At 38.3% G+C, this 24445-nt stretch overlaps 1 protein-coding gene across 1 annotated transcript; it reads left to right on the forward strand.

Moving 5' to 3' along the window:
- Nucleotides 1-174: 174 nt before the first annotated feature.
- LOC127118421 (metal tolerance protein 4) lies at nucleotides 175-3026 on the forward strand. Its single transcript, XM_051048616.1, has 7 exons — nucleotides 175-1136; nucleotides 1224-1393; nucleotides 1469-1667; nucleotides 1989-2167; nucleotides 2253-2403; nucleotides 2477-2607; nucleotides 2724-3026. Exons 1-7 carry the CDS (start codon nucleotides 953-955, stop codon nucleotides 2895-2897), a joined length of 1188 nt encoding a protein of 395 aa, XP_050904573.1. The 5' UTR covers nucleotides 175-952; the 3' UTR covers nucleotides 2898-3026.
- Nucleotides 3027-24445: the final 21419 nt, after the last annotated feature.

Below are 24445 nucleotides of genomic sequence, written 5' to 3' on the forward strand. Positions count from 1 at the left end.
CTTTTATCAATTTAACAATCACTCTAATTACAACCAATTTTTGATCAGTTTTATTAAATATATATATCTCCCCCTTAAAAGGAAATTAGTGTGATTCTTTCCATAGAAAACCACGGTGTCAAATTGACAACGACACTAAGATTGGTCAAATTTTGGTTTTCTAAGTATGTGTCATACGAGTTTGATATCAATTAGTTTGGAGTTTTAAATTATAGTAGCTAGCTACCATGACTTTTTGAATATTGCAATCCAACGCGGCAATAAGCATGCTTGTTGTTTAAGAATAATACATCTCTTACATGGTATATGTGTCTCATCGGTTATCCTTTTTTTTATATAGTTCAATAAAACATATTTTTTTATATAATCTGGTTATTCTATTTTATTTTTTAAATAGTTCAATCAAACACATTTTTTATATAAACTGAATATCTTTTGCGTATAAGTATAGATTAATCATTTAAGTTGCGGAGAATCATAATAAACAACTTCTGCGTGCTGAAAAGAGGTGCTAATTATACCGTAAACCATATTTTATATTAATGTTTTTTCTTCTATCGACAATTCCAAATATTTTTTATCACAAAATTGTTTCCTAAACTCATGATTTCTATTAACTTGCGAGTTTTTCTTTATGTAAATAAATAACCAAATACATATTTTAATTGAAAAACCATTTCTAAATTATAAGGTAAGTCAAAGGAGAACATGTCTCCTTGAGTTGGACTAGATCATATATTCCAATTGTTAATTGTTTCAGTTGCGGCATGATTTTGTGCACTGCCTAATGACATATACTGTTTGACAAAAAAACTCTTCAAATTATTTTGAGAAATATGAAATATTAATGTAAAGTATAGTTATACTTCTTATTATTTGGTTATACATATATGTGTGACCCCTAATACTATATAGTATACTGTAATACACTATACTGTAACATCAGTGATCAATGGAGGGAAATTCGAGTTTAACGCCATTACTAGAGAACCAAAACCATAATCTGAACACTTTTAACTCTGTTACAACAACTTTCTTATCCAAGCTACCTGATAAGGTCCATTCTCTGGTCATCCACACTGACTCTTCCTTTCACTTTGATCCTCATTCCTCCACATCCACCACCTTAAGCCAAGGTCTCATTCTCTCTCTCTCTTTTTCTCATCTGAACGTTTAAGAATTCTATGAAAAATACTGAATTTTTAATGACTCAACATTTATAGGAGAGAAAGAATACTATGAAAGACAATTTGCTACTCTAAAATCCTTCGAAGAAGTTGACTCGTTAGTAATATCGGACTCCGTTGATGCAGAAGACAGAGAAAAACAGGCTCAACATGAACGCGCGATGAAGATTTCTAACTATGCAAATATAATTTTATTGGCATTGAAGGTGTTATATTATCTATTCCATTAGATATTCTTAATCAAGTTTCAAGGATTTTTTTTTCTGACTAGACATATCTAGATTTATGTGACAGTAAGGACTGGATCTATGGCTATTGCTGCTTCAACATTGGATTCTTTGCTTGATTTCATGGCTGGTGGCATACTTTGGTTCACTCACCTTTCAATGAAGAACATAAATATGTACAAATATCCTATTGGAAAGTTGAGAATGCAGCCAGTGGGAATAATCATCTTTGCAGCTGTCATGGCAACACTTGGTGTGTCCAAATTACTTTATCTATATCACTTCCATTCAAACCTATCAAACTCAAACATGTCCAGAGTAGGCGTGGTGTCAGACACGTGTCAGTGTTTAACACTTGTATCCCACTGGTACGACACGTGTCAAAAAAATTAGACAAATATCCCATAAAAATGTGTTTTTTGTTTTGATTTGAGACTCTTTGATTCAGTGTCTGACACTCGTATGACCCTCATAAAGCATGTGTCTGACAATTGTTTCAGGTGTCACATGTATCACACACATCTAAAAGATCTAAAAGAGTTAAACATGTATTCAATACACCGTTTTGATACAGGCTTTCAGGTGTTAATGACGGCTGTAGAACAACTGATAGAAAACAATCCTTCCGAGAAGATGACTTATGATCAACTAGTATGGTTATACTCTATCATGATATTTGCAACAGCGGTGAAGCTTGCACTTTGGTTTTACTGTAGAACCTCAAGAAACAAGATTGTGCTTGCTTATGCAGATGTATGGTGGTCTTCTTTATGCATAAACTGCTATTGAATCAAAATAAGCTGTGTTGCCATCTCTCACCGATGCTAAATACTTGCAGGATCATCACTTCGATGTTGTAACAAACGTGGTTGGACTAGTTGCAGCCGTTCTTGGCGATAAATTCTACTGGTGGATTGATCCTATTGGCGCTATTTTACTTGCAATCTACACTATTTTAAATTGGTCTGGCACTGTTATGGAAAATGCAGGTAGAAAGAAGAATAAAATGCAAACAATGTGGCAAATAAATATTGGTTCATGATACATTATTTTCTAATGCAGTTTCGCTAGTGGGAAAATCTGCGCCTCCTGAAGTTCTGCAGAAGCTGACATATCTTGTTGTAATGCACTCTCGAATTAAGCGCGTTGATACTGTTCGTGCTTACTCGTTTGGAGTTCTATACTTTGTCGAGGTATGTAGTGCTAGAGTATTCGTAGTTTGAGTATGAGTTGAAAAACCTATTTATATAGCATTCGATGACAAAGATAAGATGTTTTACGTCGCGATTTTGGTTAAATTGAGAAACAGGTTGACATTGAGCTGCCAGAGGATTTACCATTAAAAGAAGCACACAGCATTGGAGAGAGTTTGCAGATAAAGCTTGAGAAACTTCCGGAAGTTGAGCGGGCGTTTGTTCATCTTGACTTCGAATGCGAGCATAAACCAGAACACTTGGTTCTTAGTAAACTACCAGATAGTTAACCTTAGTACAATTTGATTTGAGTTTTAAATCTGTGTGACAAGTGTGAATTTCTATACCTTAATTTTATTTATGATTTTTTCATTAATGAATGTGATTTTTAAACCTTAATACCATATATGGTTTTTTCATTAATCTATGTGTGTTAAATGTGAATTTCTATACCTTAATACCATGAAATTTTAAGTATACAAAGGTTAATGAATGTCATTTTAAATTTGCTTGAAAGTGTAGTATGGGATATAAGTGAAACACATGATTTTTAAATTTGCTTGAAAGTCTAGTATGGAATATGAGTGAAACACATGATATTAGGATATGTGCTTTGATTCTACCACTCTTGTGTAAGGGGGAAACTCCAATATATTAAGGGTTGCTCTTTCCATCCCGATGTGATCTCCTTTGTCAGATTCTTTTTAAAATAATTATTTTTTTAAAAAAAAATCGAAAATAATCAATAATTCAAAAAAAAAACCAAAATAATCAGGTTTAAAAGAGGATGCGTCAGATGAATTTGCTCACCCCCAAAGCATTAAGAGGAGGCACCAATAGCATTGACGCATGCATTGGGCTCCTCATGAGGAGGCGCCAATGCTATTGGTGCATGCATTGGCCCTCATGAGGAGGCACCAATGCTCCTGGCGCATAGGTGTGCCTTGTAGTGTGGGCGCCAATTCATCTGGCGCCTGCATGTTCTCTCACGTGGGCGTCAATCCATCAGGCGCCTACATGTCATGTACAATTGAAGTTCAGTCTCTATAAATACCACGTCTTGGATGCAATATTTTTCACTCAAAATCATCTCTTAATACCATAATTTCTCTAATTCAACCACCATCACCTTCAAGTTTCTATGTTTTAACAATGTTTGCATACATTCAGAAACGAAATGCTGATGTAATATTTTCTGCCGTTACGGCTCCGGTACAGTTTCGACTTTGGAACAAAGATACGTTTGAACGTCTTAATCGGACGTTGTACAGTTGGTTAGAGGGAGAAATTGGAGAGGGTGAAAGGATTAGAAGAATACAATGGCTTGTGTCCACGTTCAACCAAAACGGAGAAGTGCGCGAATGGGTGGATATTAAGACCGACCAAGACGCTCGTAGGATGATGCATTACATGTTCAAAATTGTTTTGATGGTTGTAATCACATAGTTCTTGTATTGTATTTTTTATAATTATTTGTGTTACTGTTTATGTAATGGTACTTTCGTCACAGACGTTTAATATGAAATAAATTTAGTTTTTCATATATTGCAATAGAGGTACATGTGAATTTATCTGGTTGTGCTCGTTCCAACACTAGGACAATTATTACGATTGTGACCTGGCTGACGGCATGAACTACATAGTCTGACCATTTTATTTGTCGTATCCATTTCGGTTCGAATTCGGGTGCTGTTTGGGCGACCTTTTTTCTTCCTTCGCATAACTTCGTTGTGCCAGACAATGTCCCCTTGATATTCTGGCAAATAATCCTCTTTTGCCACTACGGAAAAACTAATTTTATAAACATTTGAAAGGCTGACGATTTTGTAAACTTCAGATAGCAAGTAGGATGGATCTCTTCGAACCTTTGAGCATGCCGCAATTACATGGGAGCAGGGGGTACGAAAGACTTGGAACTTTCCGCAGTCGCACCAACCTCTATCTAGTTCGAATCTGTATTGTCCTATCGGCATGCCCTCATTGTGATCCATGGACTCGGCAACACTATACCAACCTTTAGTGCGGTCAAAGACCATAACCACGTGTGTGTTTGCTTTGGCAGCTTCATGTCTAATGAATTTCATTGAAGCATCACTGAACAACTGTCCAGATTGCAACACTGAACTCCATTTTGAGCGTCTGGTTTCAAACAGCGCCCCTAGCCTGAAATATGTTGTCTGCACCAAAGCAGTTATAGGGAGGTTACGGATGCCTTTGAAGACAGAGTTCATAGATTCCACAAGATTTGTTGTCATGTGGCCCCAACATTGACCGTTGTCGTATGCCCTAGTCCACTTTTCCAATGGAATACTATCGATCCACCGTACTGCATCTTCGTTTGACAATGTTATTTCCTCGCGGTAGTGTTTGAAAGAATGTTCTGATAATGCGTAACCTGCATTGACAACCTTCTTCCGCAACGTCTTATCTTTGATTTCTCGCATGAAATTCTGAGCAATATGTCTAATACAGAACACATGCGTCGAAGGAGGATTTTGCCAGCTGGTCGGAAAAATAGCAAGTATACTATTTTTACCGATGTAGTAATAAAGAGTTTTATTTCCAAGTATCGATCTCAGGGATTGCGTAGGAAATACTTATTTTACTTTGATTCTATCAGAACAAAAAGATAATGGTTTGGTTGTTTTGGAATTTTAACAATAAACACAACAGACAGTAAAATATAATTGATTAATATAAAATATGCCAGGGGAAGTGGTTGGTTTAACCAGTTATGAATTCAGTCAAGATTTCCTTAATACATATGCAACATTCAATTACCTAACCTCAGAATGTTCTTCCTTAAGTCCTTAAGGAAGAAACTATTAAACTACCAATTCTTACTCAAATGTCCATTCAATTAATCATTGGTTTTAATCATTAACAATATCAAGGTTTGCGGTGGTTTACAAAAGTTACTAGTCCTAGATGATGCAATCATAAACCCAATTGTGTGAAAACCCTAACAATCACAATCCTGTTATTGATAGTCATAGATCAATTTGTATTTGTCCGATACAAAAGCATAAGAACATCACACAATTAAATTGAAATAAGTAACATAGTAATAAGGAAATCATTTGTTCAGATTCATAACATACGACCAAATCAGGACCACCCCCCTAACATAGAGGGTTTAGCCTCTCATAGTATTAAACAAAATCATAGTATGAAAATTAGACATTACAAAGAACTAGGAGATTTGGATCTTCAATGGTCGGAACCCTTGAATCTCGCCGTCTTCAAATCCTCCGTTTTTGCTATCTTCTCAATGCCGTGTTTTCTTTTGTACGTCAAAAAATGTTTTCTCCTTTCTCTTCCAAGCCTTCTTATAGCTTCAGATGAATCTCCTCCAAACAAACGGTCCAAACTACCCTTAATGAGCAGAATAGGTTCACAAAGCAAAAGTTGGGGTTTCCAAGCCGCGCCCAACAACACGGGCCGTGTGTGTACACACGGGCGCCCGTGTTGCTCTCCATGATAATTATCTTCAAAACAAGCTACAGAGGCAACAACATGGGTCGTGTTCCTCCACACAGGTGCCCGTGTTAATGCACTGTTTTAAACAACACGGTCGTGTGTCACCACACGGGTGCCCGTGTTGATCTCTGTTTTTCTTCTCCCATTTTGCTCTGCCTGATCAACAACACGGGCAGTGTTGTAGCACACGGGTGCCCGTGTTGACCTGCTGTTTCTTCATATTTTTGCCTTTCTGAGTATCCATAACTTCACCATTAATGCTTTTAAACTCGTGCAATGGCCTGTAACAATGACACTACCAAACGAAGCGTAAAAGAGATCTTTTTGACATAAACTTGTAATCGAATGCAATGCGATACCAAACCAACAAAACATGATAAATGACTCTGAAGCAACTATAAACAAACATAAATCTTACCAAAGTGATGAAAATATGTCGGATTAACGGTGGGAATTCAATGGAAATGGTGACCGATCACAACCCCAAACTTGTCTCATTGCTTGTCCTCAAGTGATGTATTGAGTCCAAACAAAGGTCACCCCCGAATTCATTTTCCACAATGCAACCTAGTCTTTCACAATTTGTGTTCTTCCTTTCCAATCGAGTTTCAGGTCTCTCCGATTCAGGCAGTTTACCACATTTCCACATCAGAAACCTCGTCACCTGCAAGCTTTTCACACACTCACAACATCTCTCAGGGTTAGGTGTGTACACTCACAGCACAGTATGCAATACCAAACTCTTAAATTTGAATACATTCTAATGTCACTACAACAACATATTCCATACACTTTTCGAGGTCTTTTTGGGTTGTAACGGGGCTTGGGTACGGTGGGATAAACAAAAAAAATGGATAACAAAGGAGTTTGAACTCGGCAGTCATGTTGTGTGAATTTTCTTTCTCTTTTTCTCGTGCATCACGTATACTCTGGGGGGTTAATTTCACTCTTTTGACTCTTTTTCTACTCAAATTTTTCGAGCATTTTATAGGTGTTAGAGTCTTAAGTCTCGGCAAGTGCATTTTTTCTCTTTTTTTTTCTTTTCTTTTAAGGAACATACATACTATTTTTATTTTTGTATGATCTCTTATTATGCGCTTGCCCTCTCTTTCAAGATTTCCACCCCAAACTTAGTTTTATTGCACATCTTGCAATTCACACAATCATACCAAGTAATGGAAAAAAATGAATGATTAAAAGTTAATAGGGGGTTTATGATGAATAAAATGGCTAAGGCTCAACGGGGTTCACGAAGGGAAACATACAGATAGGGATGGTTAGAAAGGCCCTGGCTAAACAAACAACTTGCCTCACTGTGTGTTGTCATGCTGTGACGTGTCAACAGGACATACGCAAAATCAGAGTGATAAAGTCATACCTGGCTGAACTCTCATGCTGATATTTAGTGTTTGGCTTTTTGTGATCTCACCATGTTGGTTAGCTTGCAAGCTCTGAAGCCTTCTCGTGTTATGTGGTTCTTTTCTGACTTGGTTTTTCCATACTGCTCTCTTGGTTCGGTGTCCCCAAATTGTGTCCGACTTTATTTTCTCAAGGTTGCGTCAACTTCCAGGGTGCCTTATCAGCCTAAGTTTGAGGGGTGTCATTCATCCACTACCATTGATCCCGGGCTCGTCCAACCGTTTCTCATCACTCTGTACACACAGTAGGTCCAAAAGAAAAGAAAATAAACAAAACAAACAAACATACTAATATAACGATAACATAACAAAAACAAAACAAATTGAAAGAGAATTAAAACATGAAAGGAGAAACCCCCCCCCCCCCCACACACTTGAACTAAACATTGACCTCAATGTTTAAATTCAAAAACGAAGGGGACTTACAGTGATCACTGTTGTGGAGGAGGCGGAGGATCGTGCGGGAAATGCAACATCAGACGTTGCATCATGGCTTGCATGTCATCCATGACCGTCCCTTGTCGGAACAGTTCCACACTCTGTCTATCTAATTCCGCACCTTGTCTGGTTTGCTCGGTGTGGAGAGTTCCCATCTCAGTCTGGAGCCAACCCCACTGGTCCTGAGACATAAAAGAGGATCCTTCACCATGTAGGCTCGAATCATGTGGGGGTGGTATACCATGGGTAGCTGGCCTCTCATCTTCTTCCATTTCCTCACCTGAAAGGTCATGGTCAAACTGAGCATCTTCCCCTATAGATTGGGTTGAACCTGTATACAACCAGTTAGCAACATTGGCAATGCTAATGGAACCAGGTGCTGGTAGTGCGAGCACTTCTACATTGTGAATCACCAGAGAGTAATGAGTCGGCCTGATGGCAATCATTTGTTGATTGACTAGAGTGTGCATGTCGATCTTAGTCTTTCCCATCACTGCAGTTTCTTCCAGCAAGAGTTGATCATACCCAAAGTGGCCCGCAATCTGCGTGATCATACCACCCACAGAAATATCACTGGTAGTTGCGTGGCCAACTTGCTTCAAATGATTGGCAGTGAAAGCCGTTGCATTGATTCGCTCATTGTGGGCCATGCAATGAAGAAAAAATAACTCTCTCTTAGCAGCGACCCCGGTACTATCACCCCGTCCGAACAAGGTGTAGGCTAACCCTTTTTGTGCATATATGAAGCACGGGTTATGAACCCCAGAAGCTTTTCCCGAGCTAGGGTTATAGCCAGTTTTACCTGTAATAGCCCTCCAGAAATCAATTGCAGAAAAAGTGTCCGGAGGGGTTCCGGGTCCAGATACCGGGAGTCTCAGAATACTCCCAAGTTCCTCAACAGATAACTCGTGATCTTCATCAAACAAGCGGAAAGTAATTTGACCATAAAATTCCATCTCTGAACCTGTCCACCTTCTCCGCATCTTAAACTCAACCGTACTTAATAATTCAAGTGTGATACGAGCGAAGGTCGGTGCTTCGAATTGCATGAATTCTAACATACCGATGTTGTGAAACATGCGGTGCACCTCTTCCTTTAAACCTAACTCATCCAGTGTAGCATCACACATATATCGTGTCGGAATGAGCTTACGTTTAGCGAGAATCACATACCTCTCTTGATGATTCGGTTGTTCAAACAAAATGCCATGAGGATTCGTAAAGCGTCTAGCCCGTTGCTTCGGTCGAGAAGACGTGGCTACATCCTTCTCCTTGCTTATATGCTTTGGGGGCATAATGGTACCTGCAAAAATTTCTCAAAATCCAAAGAACAGATTAGTGAAAACTACCACCGTCACTGTGTAGAGGACGGCGAGAGGAACGCTTTTTGTGAAGGTGAGATGAGGTTAAAGTGAGTGGAGCTATGAGAAAAGAGAAGCTTAATTTGATGGAGGCTAGGTTAACAATGGAGGAAGAGGGAGAGAGAAGCTTTCAAAAATCAGAAAAAGTGAGAATAAGTGGTGGGGAAGAGATGTAATAGCAAGTGGGTCCCAACATTAAAAGTACCCAAAATCACAAAATTTCAAAAATTAACCCGTTACGAACAACACGGCCGTGTTCCTGCACACGGGCGCCCGTGTTAATTCACTATTTTAATTAACACGGCCGTGTGTCACCACACGGGCGCCCGTGTTAATCCACTGTTTTAATTAACACGGCCGTGTGTCACCACACGGGTGGCCGTGTGGATGCCCAGTATTCCTCTTGCAACACGACACGGGCCGTGTGTCACCACACGGGTGGCCGTGTGGATGACCTGTTTTCCTCAATTTCTGAATTCTGCTATGCTTCATAGGTATGGCATCCTTTCGCTGAGAGGTGATTATGACTATACTCTCCAAGTTCCACTCCTTACCTGCAACAACGTTTCACACCCACACAGAAAAGAAAAAACAAAATAAGTTAACAATCGAACACGTGGGTTGCCTCCCACGAAGCGCTTCGTTTAACGTCGCATGGCTCGACGGTTGTCCACCTCATTAGGCGAGGCACATATGGTCAATCAATCCAGGTTGTTGGCCTCTGTAATAGGGCTTCAGCCTCTGGCCATTCACCTTGAATATATCTCCATTGTTTTGGTTCTTAATCTCTATTGCTCCGTGGGGAAAAACCTTATGCACGACAAATGGCCCGGACCATCTTGATTTCAATTTCCCAGGAAACAACTTGAGCCTCGAATTGAACAACAATACCAGTTGTCCTTCCCAGAAATCTTTCCTGATGAATCTCTGATCATGCCACTTCCGTGTTTGCTCCTTGTACATCTTTGCATTCTCATATGCCTGATTACGAAATTCTTCTAACTCGTGAAGTTGAAGAATTCGGGATTCACCGGCTTTTGCAAGATCACAATTTAAGAACTTGGATGCCCAAAAGGCTTTGTGCTCTAATTCCAGAGGAAGATGACACGCCTTACCATAAATCAGTTGATACAGAGACATGCCAATTGGGGTTTTGAAAGCGGTTCGGTACGCCCATAACGCGTCATCTAATTTGATTGCCCAATCTTTTCTTGAAGCACTCACTGTCTTTTCCAAAATCTGTTTAATTTACCGATTAGACACTTCAACTTGCCCACTCGTTTGGGGATGATATGGTGTGGCAATCTTATGCTTCACATTATATTTCTTCAATAAGTTCTCCATGAGCTTATTCAAGAAATGTGTTCCTTCATCACTGATAAGTGCTCTAGGCACACCAAACCTTGAGAAGATTTTTTGTTTGAGAAAGTTTACCACTACTCTCGCATCATTAGAAGGGAGGGCTACGACTTCCACCCATTTGGAGACATAGTCCACAGCCACCAGAATATAATTTTTTCCAAATGAGGGTGGAAATGGCCCCATAAAGTCTATCCCCCAAACATCAAATAATTCCACTTCAAGCATGCCCTTTTGAGGCATCTGATTCCTCCTAGAAATATTTCCTGTCCGTTGGCATCTGTCACATTCCTTCACAACGACTTGGGCATCCTTAAACAACGTAGGCCAGTACAACCCTGATTGGAGGACTTTTGCGGCTGTCCTGTCTCCACTAAAGTGTCCCCTATAATCTGAGTCATGACATGCCTTTAAGACTTCATTTTGTTCTTCCTCAGGGACACATCGACGAATTAGTCCGTCTACCCCTTTCTTATACAAGAATGGTTCATCCCACAAATAAAACCTGCAATCATGAAGAAACTTTTTCTTTTTGTTATAATCAAAGTCGTCAGGAATTATACCACCCACCAGGTAGTTTGCGTAGTCAGCAAACCAAGGAACACCCACCACCGCGAGGATTCTTTCATCTATAAACTCGTCCTTTATGGGATGTTCCTCTTCCGTCTCTTCAATCGGAGACATTCGAGATAGGTGGTCAGCAACGGTGTTTTCACACCCCTTTTTGTCTCGAATTTCAAGGTCAAATTCTTGCAACAGCAAGATCCATCTGAGCAGCCTTGGCTTCGAGTCCTGTTTATAAAAAAGATATTTCAACGCAGCATGGTCAGTATAAACAATTACCTTTGTTCCCAACAAGTATTGCCGAAATTTGTCAAAGGCATAAACCACAGCCAGTAACTCCTTCTCTGTGGTTGCATAATTCATCTGGGTTGGATTCAACACATGGCTAGCATAGTAGATGACGTGGAGGCGTTTGTCTTTTCTTTGCCCCAAGACTGCCCTTACTGCTATATCGCTCGCATCGCACATTATCTCAAAGGGTAGAGACCAGTCAGGCGAGATCACTATAGGAGCAGACACCAATTTATTTTTCAGAGTCTCAAAGGCTTCGTTGCACTTTTTGTCAAACAGAAACGGAGTATCCTTCACAAGCAGGCTAGTCAAAGGTTTTGCGATCTTAGAGAAATCTTTGATGAACCTACGATAGAATCCTGCATGTCCCAAGAAACTCCGTATACCTTTCTCATTCACAGGATGAGGGAGATTGGCGATCACTTCCACTTTTGCCTTGTCAACTTCTATTCCTTGATGGGAAATTTTATGACCTAGTACTATCCCTTCTCTCACCATGAAGTGACACTTTTCCCAATTCAGGATTAGATTGGTTTGTTGACATCTTTCCAGCACAAGTGACAGATTATACAAACAATTTTCGAAAGAAGATCCAAAAACCGAAAAATCATCCATAAACACCTCCATATGCTTCTCAAGCATATCGGAAAATATGGATGTCATGCACCTCTGAAATGTCGCAGGTGCGTTGCATAAACCAAATGGCATTCTTCTATAAGCAAAGATTCCATACGGGCATGTGAACGCTGCTTTTTCTTGATCCTCAGGTGCCACAGCAATTTGGTTGTACCCTGAGTATCCATCCAGAAAACGGTAGAAATCATGACCTGCCAATCTTTCCAACATCTGATCGATAAAAGGTAAAGGAAAATGGTACTTCCTTGTAGCAGTGTTCAGTCTTCTATAGTCTATGCAAACTCTCCAACCTGTAACAGTACGGGTGGGGATCAACTCATTTTTCTCATTTTTTATCACAGTTGTCCCTCCCTTCTTTGGTACCACATGAACTGGGCTCACCCACGAACTGTCAGATATTGGGTAAATTAACGCCGCATCTAAAAGTTTCACAACCTCCTTGCGAACAACTTCTTTCATAGCTGGATTCAGTCTTCTTTGAGGTTGGACGACCGGTTTCTGATCATCCTCCATCAAAATCCTGTGCATACACATTGTCGGGCTGATTCCTTTCAAATCGTCCATCGCCCACCCAATAGCACCCTTGTATTGCTTTAGGACTTTGATTAGCTCTCCTTCTTGGGTCTCTCTCAAACCTGAATTGATGATTGCTGGACATTTTTCCTCATTGTCAAGAAAGACATATTTGAGATGTTCTGGTAATTGTTTCAACTCTATCCCTTTTTTTATATCCTGTTTCGATTCTGAAGATGTTTTAGGTCGAAGCTCCTCCCACCGTTGTGGTCGGGAACGAACCCAAGGCGGTTGTTCCTTTAACATCGCTACCACTTCGGATTCTTCCTCATCAATTCCTTCAGTATCCTCAACGATAGATAAACTCAAAACTCTCTCCAAAGGAAGCTTGGGTGTTGTAATCTGCATAGATTGAGCAAAAACTGTATCTAACACTTCAATACTTTTACTCGCCCCTTCGTCATCCTTGAATTTCATAGTATCCCTCACATCAATTTTGAGCTTTTCATCATAAACTTTGAGGGTCATGGTTCCTTCCTCAATATCTATCATGCATCTTCCAGTTTCCAGGAAAGGTCTTCCCAATATGAGAGGAATCTCCTCATCTTCCGGCATCTTGAGTATCACAAAATCCACCGGGAATACAAATTTATCAATCTTCACTAGAACATCTGTTGCTATACCATAGGGTCTCTTCATAGAATGATCCGCAAACTGCAGTGTCATGCGAGTATCCTGCACCTCCTCTAACTCAAGTTTTTTGTAAATCGAGAGGGGCATTAGACTAACACTTGCTCCCAAATCGATCAGTGCCTTTTTGAATGATCTGTCTCCAATGGTACAAGGAATAGTGACTGCACCTCTATCTTTTTTCTTCATCGGAATTTTTAGGCCCTGCAAAATAGCACTACAAGTTTCAGTTAGCATGACTGGCTCGCTGTCGATCGACCTTTTCTTCGATATGATGTCTTTCATGAATTTGGCGTAGATCGACATCTGTTCCAGAGCTTCAGCAAAAGGTATGTTGATCTCGAGCTTCTTGAATAATTCTAAGAATTTCTCAAAAAAAAAATCATGGAGATCTTTCTTCTTTGTTCTTGTCGGAAAAGGAAGAATGATCTTTGGTTTTTGTTTCTCTTGTTGGCTTGTCGGCTTGACCACCACTTCTTCATTTTGTTTTGGCTCTTCTCTAATCTCCAAGTCAACTTCCAACAATCCATCTTCTTCAACCTGTTCGTCAACTTGTGGTTCCTTAGCTTTTCCTTTTATGGTTACCACAACTTTAATGTGACTTTGATCACGGGGATTAACGACTGTCCCACTAGGAAGCGTGCTAGGTGCATGGGAGTTTGAGGCTAACTGTTGGGCAATTTGACCCATCTGAATTTCAAGATTTTTTATGGATGCTGTATGTTCTTCTGATTATTTCGAGTCTCCTCTTGGAAGTGGATGTTGTGAGCTGCCATCTTTTCAATTGCGATCTCCCAATCTGCCTTCTTAGGTACCTGTTGTTGCTGCTGCTGATATTGATTTTGATATTGACCCTGTGCCTGCTGTTGCACGTTCCCTCTTTGATCTTTCCATGCAAAGTTGGGATGATTCTTCCACCCCGGATTGTATGTGTTGGAGTAGGGATTGTTTTGCTTTAAAAATTTTATATCTTCGATCTGTTGCGGTGTTGCAAAGCAATGAACAGTATTGTATGGTCCATTGCAAATGCCACACACTTCACTCGGTGCCTGTTGCACTTGAGCCACTTTCTGAGCACCTATGTTTAGTGCTTTCAACCTTTTCTCTACCTCCGCAGCAACAGCTTCTTCAATTTTCACCTGTTTGTTTGTTTCAAGCTTCAAGTCAATAACTGCAGATTTGCTTGATACCCTGTCATATAACTCTAAATGCTCGTTCGAGGCAATAGCTTCAATTATCTTCTTCATACCGGTGGCTGTTGCAAAGTTGGCTGAGCCAGCAGCTGCTGAATCAAGGATTTGTCTCGTTTGAATTCGAAGACCATTGACAAACATTTGCATTTGTTCAGTTTCATCCATGTTGTGAGTAAGACAAGCCACTAGGATTCTCTTGAATCGTTTGTAGGCATCTCCTAGTGACTCACCCTCCTTCTGCTTGAAGTTTAGGATCTCATATCTTTTCCCCAATGACACAGATGCGGGAAAATACTCCTGCAAAAATGCTGTTTCCATTTGCTCCCATGTAGTGATACTACCAGCAGGTAAGGAATAGAACCACTCTTCGGCCTCATCTGCTAAAGTGAATGGGAACATACGAAGTCGGATTGCTTCTTCGCTATGTCCAGGCATTTCCAGTGTTGTGCTCATGGTTAAAAATATTTGCAGATGCTTGTTGGCATCTTCATTCACTCTTCCAGAGAAGGACCGTCTTTCGAGTTGATTAATGGTGCTGGGATGCAGCTGAAATTGTTCCACATTAACCGGTTGGTTGACAATTGTCATACGACCACCCAGGGTGTTGGTTCCACCATAGTCACCGAGGAGTCTCTCTGGTGGTGGTGGTGGTGGATTAGCAGCCATGATTTCAGGAACTGGTTCCGCGTCTGAATCGGAATTCTCTGAGTGCACTAAAACAACTTCCCCCTCCGCTTTCTCTGCTAATTCCAGTTTTTCTCTCTTAGCTTGTCTTAGTCTAGCGCGAAGAGTTCTTTCTGGATCTGCGTCAAAAGGAAAATCCGCTGAGGCCTTACCTCGCATAAACAAGTTAGACAAAGATTAGAATTGAATAACAAAATTGTCACAGATAAAATTTTGGTTGGCGAGCAACAAAATTTCGATAGAATAGAAATTAAAATATGTATTTTGGCAATCCCCGGCAACGACGCCAAAAACTTGGTCGGAAAAATAGCAAGTATACTATTTTTACCGATGTAGTAATAAGGAGTTTTATTTCCAGGTATCGATCTCAGGGATTGCGTAGGAAATACTTATTTTACTTTGATTCTATCAGAACAAAAAGATAATGGTTTGGTTGTTTTGGAATTTTAACAATAAACACAACAGACAGTAAAATATAATTGATTAATATAAAATATGCTATGGGAAGTGGTTGGTTTAACCAGTTATGAATTCAGTCAAGATTTCCTTAATACATATGCAACATTCAATTACCTAACCTCAGAATGTTCTTCCTTAAGTCCTTAAGGAAGAAACTATTAAACTACCAATTCTTACTCAAATGTCCATTCAATTAATCATTGGTTTTAATCATTAACAATATCAAGGTTTGCGGTGGTTTACAAAAGTTACTAGTCCTAGATGATGCAATCATAAACCCAATTGTGTGAAAACCCTAACAATCACAATCCTGTTATTGATAGTCATAGATCAATTTGTATTTGTCCGATACAAAAGCATAAGAACATCACACTATTAAATTGAAATAAGTAACATAGTAATAAGGAAATCATTTGTTCAGATTCATAACATACGACCAAATCAGGACCACCCCCCTAACATAGGGGGTTTAGCCTCTCATAGTATTAAACAAAATCATAGTATGAAAATTAGACATTACAAAGAACTAGGAGATTTGGATCTTCAATGGTCGGAACCCTTGAATCTCGCCGTCTTCAAATCCTCCGTTTTTGCTATCTTCTCAATGCCGTGTTTTCTTTTGTACGTTAAAAAATGTTTTCTCCTTTCTCTTCCAAGCCTTTTTATAGCTTCAGATGAATCTCCTCCAAGCAAACGGTCCAAACTACCCTTAATGAGCAGAATAGGTTCACAAAGCAAAAGTTGGGGTTTCCAAGCCGCGCCCAACAACACGGGCCGTGTGTGTACACACGGGCGCCCGTGTTGCTCTCCATGATAATTATCTTCAAAACAAGCTACAGAGGCAACAACATGGGCCGTGTTCCTCCACACGGGTGCCCGTGTTAATGCACTGTTTTAAACAACACGGCCGTGTGTCACCACACGGGTGCCCGTGTTGCTCTCTGTTTTTCTTCTCCCATTTTGCTCTGCCTGATCAACAACACGGGCAGTGTTGTAGCACACGGGTGCCTGTGTTGACCAGCTGTTTCTTCATATTTTTGCCTTTCTGAGTATCCATAACTTCACCATTAATGCTTTTAAACCTGTGCAATGGCCTGTAACAATGACACTACCAAACGAAGCGTAAAAGAGATCTTTTTGACATAAACTTGTAATCGAATGCAATGCGATACCAAACCAACAAAACATGATAAATGACTCTGAAGCAACTATAAACAAACATAAATCTTACCAAAGTGATGAAAATATGTCGGATTAACGGTGGGAATTCAATGGAAATGGTGACCGATCACCAGCCGTTATCAATGTTATTATATGCACTGATGATTGAAGGGTGTCTGTCGGAGATCAAACATAAGTTAGGCTGGGGTGCAACGTGCAATCAGAGATTTATTAGGAAAAAAACTTCATCCCTCAGCAGTCTCCCCTTTAACTAGGGCAAAGGCGATAGGAAAAATGTTGTTGTTCCTATCTTGTGCCACTGCCATTAGTAACGTTCCTTTATATTTTCCGTACAACCATGTACCATCAATTTATATAATTGGGTTACAAAAAGAAAAACCTATGATGCATGGTTGATACGCCCAGAAGAGACGGTGAAATATTCCATTTCCAACAGCACACGTACCGTCTGGTGTATACGCGGGCAATGTTTCCAACTTGACAATAGTCCTGGTAGCATATTATTTTAGAGCCAACAGGTATTTTGGAAGTTGTTTGTAAGACTCCTCCCAATTTCCAAACACTTTCCCAACAGCCTTTGTCCTAGCTATCCATGCCTTCCTATATGATGGAGTGTACTCGTACTCTGCCCTAATATGCGAGATTATTGTACTCACCTTTAACGACGGATTGTCGTCAATGACAGATAATATTTCATTGCATATTAGATGAGAGCTTAATTTACGGTGATCCTGCATTGGGTTTATCAGCATGCATGTGTGATATGGACCCATTGATCCAATCTTCCAAGACTCGCTCCTCTTTCGGTACGAAGCTGACAACCTAAAAAGGCAGTGTTCATTCGGACAATAAACTTTATACCTCGATGTGTCAGTTCTGTCAACTCTGAAATTAGCTGATAGTTGCATGTGGAATTTCTTAATGGCTTTTACATATTCCTCTTTTGTGTGAAATGTGTCTCCTTGTTTCAAAGATCCTTGCATTTGCACGTAAGGATTGTACCATACATCTGATGAAGGTTCATCTGAACACAAATTCAACCTTGTCACGTGTTGGGGTGGACAATATACATGACTTGCTGGTATTGGCTCCTCTTCCTCATCAGCATTCACCATTGAATCAACCATGATCTCGGTTTCTTCTTCTTCGTCATCTGGAACATTCACCTCAGCTTGTTCGTCATCAGTCTCACAAAACACTTGTGATTGATCAATGAACTGAGACACCTGTTGTTGATGTGGTAATATATACAACTTTATATCGTTGTAATCGAATTGTTTGTGACTGGCAAACATATGTTGAACATCGTCATCATCTCGAATCTTCTTCTGATAAAATTTTACCTGGTTTTCTGCAAACCAAACCGGATTTTTATAGATGATTTGGCCCACATTAATGCACTGCAATTTCTTTTCTATTCTTTGTTTCAGATGTGAAAAATTTGATCGTCGATTTATTGTAAACCGAGTTACCTCTATGTTTCAAAAATAAAAACCAAACAACCGATGATCAAATATTTCACCTTCGACATGGGCACTGATCATATAATGTTGTGTAGAAGACATTTTGTTCAAATATTAAAAATCTAAGTTTCTTTACGGGAATTGAATGCATTGCTAAGTTGTTCATCTGCACAGCATAAATAGCGTTGCATTAATCACTTGGTTTGTCTGTACATACTTGATCATGCATGTAGTGAAAAGAATCCACATGCAGTGATAAGAGTGACAAGAACACACATGCGTCCAGGGAATCCAGGAATCTCTGAAGCAAGGAATATCTGAGCCCTAATATTCCTAACAGGCGGCCATTCCCTAGGCGCCATAAATCAACTTAGGCGCCAAGAGGAAGGACGCCCCTTCACTTCAAATGAACTAAGGCGCCCTTAGGAAGGGCGCCCCTTCCCAATCCCTACACTAAGGCGCCAAGAGGAAGGGCGCCTCTTCCTTGCATGTGAAGAATCACATGCAGGCGCCAAGAGGAAGGGCGCCTCTTCCTTTGCATGTGATTCTTCACATGCGCCTAGGACAAAGACAAAGCTAAGGGTAGTCTGCATTTTGTCATTCCATTGTCTTCTTTTGCCATTGCATGAAATCAATCTCATTCTTCTTAGGTTGCAAACCTACTAACTCATTCATCTATAAATAGTCTTTCATATCAATAATATCAAATCATCTTCATCACTACTCATCTATATTCTTCTTTGTCACACTATTTCTCTACCACACTCAAGCTCTGCAACATCAAATCATGTCTTTGTTGACTATGGGCGATGAACACAAAGGAACACTCGAGAATATCTCGGCATTTGTATGTTATCTCTCTCTTTTTACTTATTCCGTTTTTTAGTCGTATATCTTTGTTATCTATGTTTTTCTTACTTCTTATAGAGTTGTCTTTGTTGATTATGTATTTCTTCTTCTTATTGTATTTCTTACTTTTTTGTTATTAGGATCCAAAGCATTTTAGATGTCGTGTACATGAATATGTACCCCATGATCCTTTAATAGAACCATATATTAGAGGATGTGGATTTATAAATATACTCAACATTGTTTCGTACTCGGGGGACTACAAGTTCATTCTTTCTTTGTTAGAGAGGTGGAGACCCGAGACCCACACATTTCACCTTCCAATTGGTGAGTGTACCATCACACTTGAGGACGTGTACATGTTGTTAGGTCTCCGTATAGATGGAAAGACCGTGAATGGTAGAGTTAACCAAGACAACTCTATCTGTAATGAATTATTGGGTGCCCCTTTGTTAGACGACGAAACTGAGGGAAAGACATCCGGTTAAGCAATTGGGCAAGGTATAAATTTAAAATACCTTAAACAATATTACGCCAGTATAGTATTGTCCGAAGATTCAACCGAGTACGGGAAAATAATAAAAGCTCGGTGTTATATTATGATTTTATTTGGTAATTTTTAAATGAACAACTGTTTAGATCCCATCCTAAAGGCTAAACGTTGGCTTGTCTACTCTCGGCAGAGGCTTAAGCATTGGTTTGTTATGCGCGTTAGAAAAGATTAAATGGTGTTCTTTTGAAAAGAGTTTAGGTCACACAGAGGCGACAAGTGGGATTAATATGTTGGATGTTTTGATTGGTTGAGATGTTTTTGGTCAGATGACGATCACTCGGATAGTCGAGTAAGACAGGTTGTATCCTAACAGTCGGGAAAGGGAGTAGAAGACTCTAGACCACTTTCTTTTTCATCTTTAATTATATGAAAGATTTGATAATAGTTAAGGTGTTTTGGAAGGATGACGAATACTCGGATGATCGAGTAAGACAACTCGTATCCTAATAATCGAGAAAGGGAATAGAAGACTCTAAACCGTTTTCTGTTTCATCAGAATATTTATGAAAATAAGGTTGTATATGGTTGACGTATTTTTATAATGAACGACAAGTACTTGAATGACTGAGTAAAACAACTCATATCTAAGCATTTGAGGAGAGGAATCGAAGGCTCAAGACCATCTCCCTTTTGTTATGAAAGTGATTTGATTAAGTTGTATGTTTGCGGAGAAATGACAGTTGTTCGACTGACCGAGTAAGAAAACTCGTATTAGTCCAATTGAGGAGTGAAGTTGAAAACTCAAAGTCACCTCCTTTTTTCATTTAGCTTACTGTGAAAATATTTGATTTAATCGGGGTTTGGAGATTTGTAGAGGAACAATAACTATTTGACTAATCAAGTAAGAGAACTTGTACTCAAATAGTCGAGGAGAAAAATTGAAGACTCAAAGTCACCTCCCTTTTTATTCCTTACTGTAAAAGAATTTGATTTACTTGCGCTTAGGTGGATTAGAAATGACGGTTGTTCGATTAATCGAGTACAAGAGTTTGTGTTTAAATAATCGAGGAGAGGAGTTGAAAACTCAAAACCATTACCTCTTTTATTCTTAAGTGAAATAATATTTGATTGTGATTAGGTATTTTTAATTCTCAATAAAGAAAACCTGATGTTGGATCGAGGTTTTAAATTTGTATTTTTGTGAATGAATTGAATTTATTTAGTGAATATTTCATCTAATCGATTAATAAAAACCGAATATGTCTCATTGTAAGAAGGCCCAAGAGTAAGCCATGTGAGGTTGATGGCGATACTTTTACAAGTAATCGACTTACAAAGGTGTTTTGAAAATGGGCTCGACTTTGAATTGAGAAGTATGTGATTTATTTTTGAAATTGGCTCGAATGATTTTAAATCGGTGAAAACGACATAATTTTGTCACAATTATAACATGTCATCCATATGTACTTGAGACTCGGTATAAATAAACACAAAATAATCATGCACATACACTCCACAAAAAATAAATAATTATCTAAATTATAAGTGACATTAATAATAATATAATTAATTAATTAAATATTTAGTAGATTATTTTGATTAAATAATAAGTGGTAAAAAATGATGATATAACCAAATAATTGCATATTTACCCTTAAATATTAATAATAATAATAACAATATAATTGCATATTTACTATTAAATATTATTATTAATAATAATATAATTATATAATTTTGAAAGAAAGTAAATAAAATAAAATACGGCTTTTTGTTTGATAGCCATAAAATTCTAGTATATATTTTTTATATGTATATAAATAAAAAGAAATAAGTGAATAAATTAAAAAATGAAAGATAATGGGCCAAGTAAGAGAAAAAGTCCAACTCTGGGCGCGACTGGAAATAGAACAGGGGGTTTGAATAGGGAAAGGTCATTGGGCCCAACCAGAGTTGACCCAAAACGAAAACACCAAAGCCCTAAACAGCTTGGTCAAACATTGACCTTCTAGGGAGAAATCAGGGCCATATGATGGGGAGACTTTGACCTGGTCAAGAGAATTAAGAGGTAGGGGTGTGAGGGCGCATCACCATATGGTGGGGGGATCCACACAGGATCCCCTGGTTGATTCAGAGGTCAACCAAACGCGTGGCGCTGGCATGAGGTGCTATGTGGCGCCCATGCATCCACCACCATCAACAAATAAAAACAAAAATCTGAGAGAGAGAATTCATTCTCTCATTCTCGTTCTCTCTCTTCACCAAAGAGCAGAGTTGCTCTGCAACTCTCTCTTCTCACTTCCGTCGCCAACCCCGGCCAAGCCTGCCGGAGAAGACGGTGGCGGTCAGCCAACCACGGCGGCGCCGCCTTCTTCTCCGGCGACGTCAACCCCAAACCAAAAAATCCAAACACAACCATTACTTGCTTTTCACTCCTCTATCCAAATCCGACCCTGGTTTTTTCAAACTCTCCCTCAAACAACCGGATCGGTACTCCCCCAAAAAAACTTAAACCTTAAACTCTCTCTCTCTCTCTCACACGGCCAAACGAAACCCTAACCCGTTCCTAACCTAAACAACAAACCTTATCCGTCAAAATCCTAACCCTAAAATCTCGAATTAAGTCTCTTATTGCTATGCTTTGAAGGAATTAACATGGGGGTTTCGCTCAATATGCAAAGGCGAAGATGAATGATGCGAAAATTCAAACGAGCATGGAACTCTTACTTTGGTGAAGTTCAAACGCCGGCGACGCTCCCCCTACTGTTTAAGATAAGTCCTCCGTTCTTCGTCTTTCTCTATTTTTGTTTTTGAATCCTGTTGTAGTTTGGTTCGTATCTTAGGGTTTGGATGAATTATTTTTTATTGTTGATTTCTTGGATTTTTTCGTGTTCTTCGTTGGTTTGAGGTTAACAGAAGAAAAATATTTTGATAATTTTTCTTAGATTTTCCACATTGGTTCCATGTTTGGTTTGCTATTTAAAAAAAATGTTTTGATAATTTCTTCTTGGATATCAAAAAACGTCCCTTACTGTTAATTTTGTTGTTGTTATATATGTGAATGTTAGATCTTAAGATAAATTGTTAAGTTATCTCTTCCAGATTTCATGGGATAATTATCTTATGGATTTAAGGTTATTTTGAGTTGGATAATGAAATGTGGCCTTGGGAGTTCATTGGTTTACTGTGTAAAGAATTAATTTGCTTATTTTGTCATTTATTTTCCAGTTTTTAAAGTGCTGATTTGATAAGCTGTTTTAACCCTTAAATTGGTTTTGCAGGTGAAGTGATGTTGATTAGAAAAGGGGGCGCTTGCTTTTGGAATTGGGGGTGCTTACAAGAAGAGCCTCTTCAAACTGCTGTACTTACAGCTTATTCAAGATTTTTTAATTATTTCTGATGTAACAGAAACTTTTGGATTGTATAAGAATTTAGGGACTATTTGTAATACGTAGAAATTTAATTTAAAACTTTCTCCTTTTTTGGATAGTTATGTAACTATTTTGGATTATTTGGAATTTGGAATTAATTATGTAACTTTGGATTATTATGAATTTCGTGGACTATGCATCTAATTATGCAATTAAACACTTTAAACCTTGCCTTAACAATTTAATTGTGTTAATCAAAAGAAAGCTTAAACTATATCTCAAACTAAAAATGGATTGGGCCCAAAATACAATTTAATGGATTTTCAACTTGGTCAACTTTAACACATTAATATTAACCAAAATAAAATGTGCCAAAAGGCCTAAAATAAAACATGTCACAAAAAATATTGCAATTTTAAACTTTGATCATAAAAACCAATCAAATACTCACACATGTGATATCTTGATCTAAACCGCCATACTCATACTTAGAAAAGATGCAAGTTTAGTTTAAGTTTTTTTTTTATGAATGGTTTAGAGATTTGGCATATGTATTTGAGACGTGCAAATGGGTTTAATGATGAGTGATCATAAAAAATATCCATGACGCTTAATACTTACTAATAATCAAATGGATTTTGGATTAGTAATGTAAAAAGATTCAAACCACGCTTTGCAACATTAATCATGGACATGTTTATGTGAATAGACCTTTTGAAACAAAGAGATCTCATGGATAAACCAAAATGGGCTTTGTTAACCAAAAATGCACATACCATCTCATGCTTCATTTAAAAGACAAATGCAGCAAATATCTTCTTAAGGATCTCAACAGATGAAAATGTCATTGAAGACTTGATGTCACCAAAGGTTGAGAAACCCTAAAATAGAACATATGTCTTAAGATAAAATTCATGTCTCTTAACATTGGGTAGGGAATGTTGGTGAAACATTTTTCTTTATCCGGACAAAATTGGGGTATGACAGTACCAAAATTCAAAGTTATCAAATACCTTGTCACTCCTTAACAATTTTCCCAATTTTTCTTAATAAAATAAAAATATAGTTTTATATTTAATAAATATATATAGTTAAATGATTTTTTTAATAATATTAATCACCTTTTAATTTTGAATTAATATCCTTGAATAACATTTATTATATTATTAAAATATTTTTGAATAAAATTGTGTTTGTAGAATATATTAACAAGTGTTATAAGTTAAAAAAATCTTACATTAAAAATCAATTTTTAATATTTTATTAATATCTTTTAGTAAAATCTATGATTCATTCTTTCATAACAAAAAATACTGGAGCGCATAGGTTAAAAATTAAAGATTTATTAAAATATATTAAAAAAATAATGATATCATTAAAGTATGAAATTATTT

This window comes from Lathyrus oleraceus, chromosome 2 (genome assembly GCF_024323335.1).
Source record: "Lathyrus oleraceus cultivar Zhongwan6 chromosome 2, CAAS_Psat_ZW6_1.0, whole genome shotgun sequence".
NCBI lineage: Eukaryota > Viridiplantae > Streptophyta > Magnoliopsida > Fabales > Fabaceae > Lathyrus > Lathyrus oleraceus.

What these genes read in the sequence shown, in the direction of transcription:
- LOC127118421 (XM_051048616.1), top strand. Translation starts at nt 953, where the DNA reads ATGGAGGGAAATTCGAGTTTAACGCCATTACTAGAGAACCAAAACCAT. An exon ending in TTGTGCTTGCTTATGCAGAT is followed by an intron (nt 2,168 to 2,252) that starts GTATGGTGGTCT and finishes AAATACTTGCAG; the next exon opens with GATCATCACTTCGATGTTGT. An exon ending in CACTGTTATGGAAAATGCAG is followed by an intron (nt 2,404 to 2,476) that starts GTAGAAAGAAGA and finishes TTTCTAATGCAG; the next exon opens with TTTCGCTAGTGGGAAAATCT.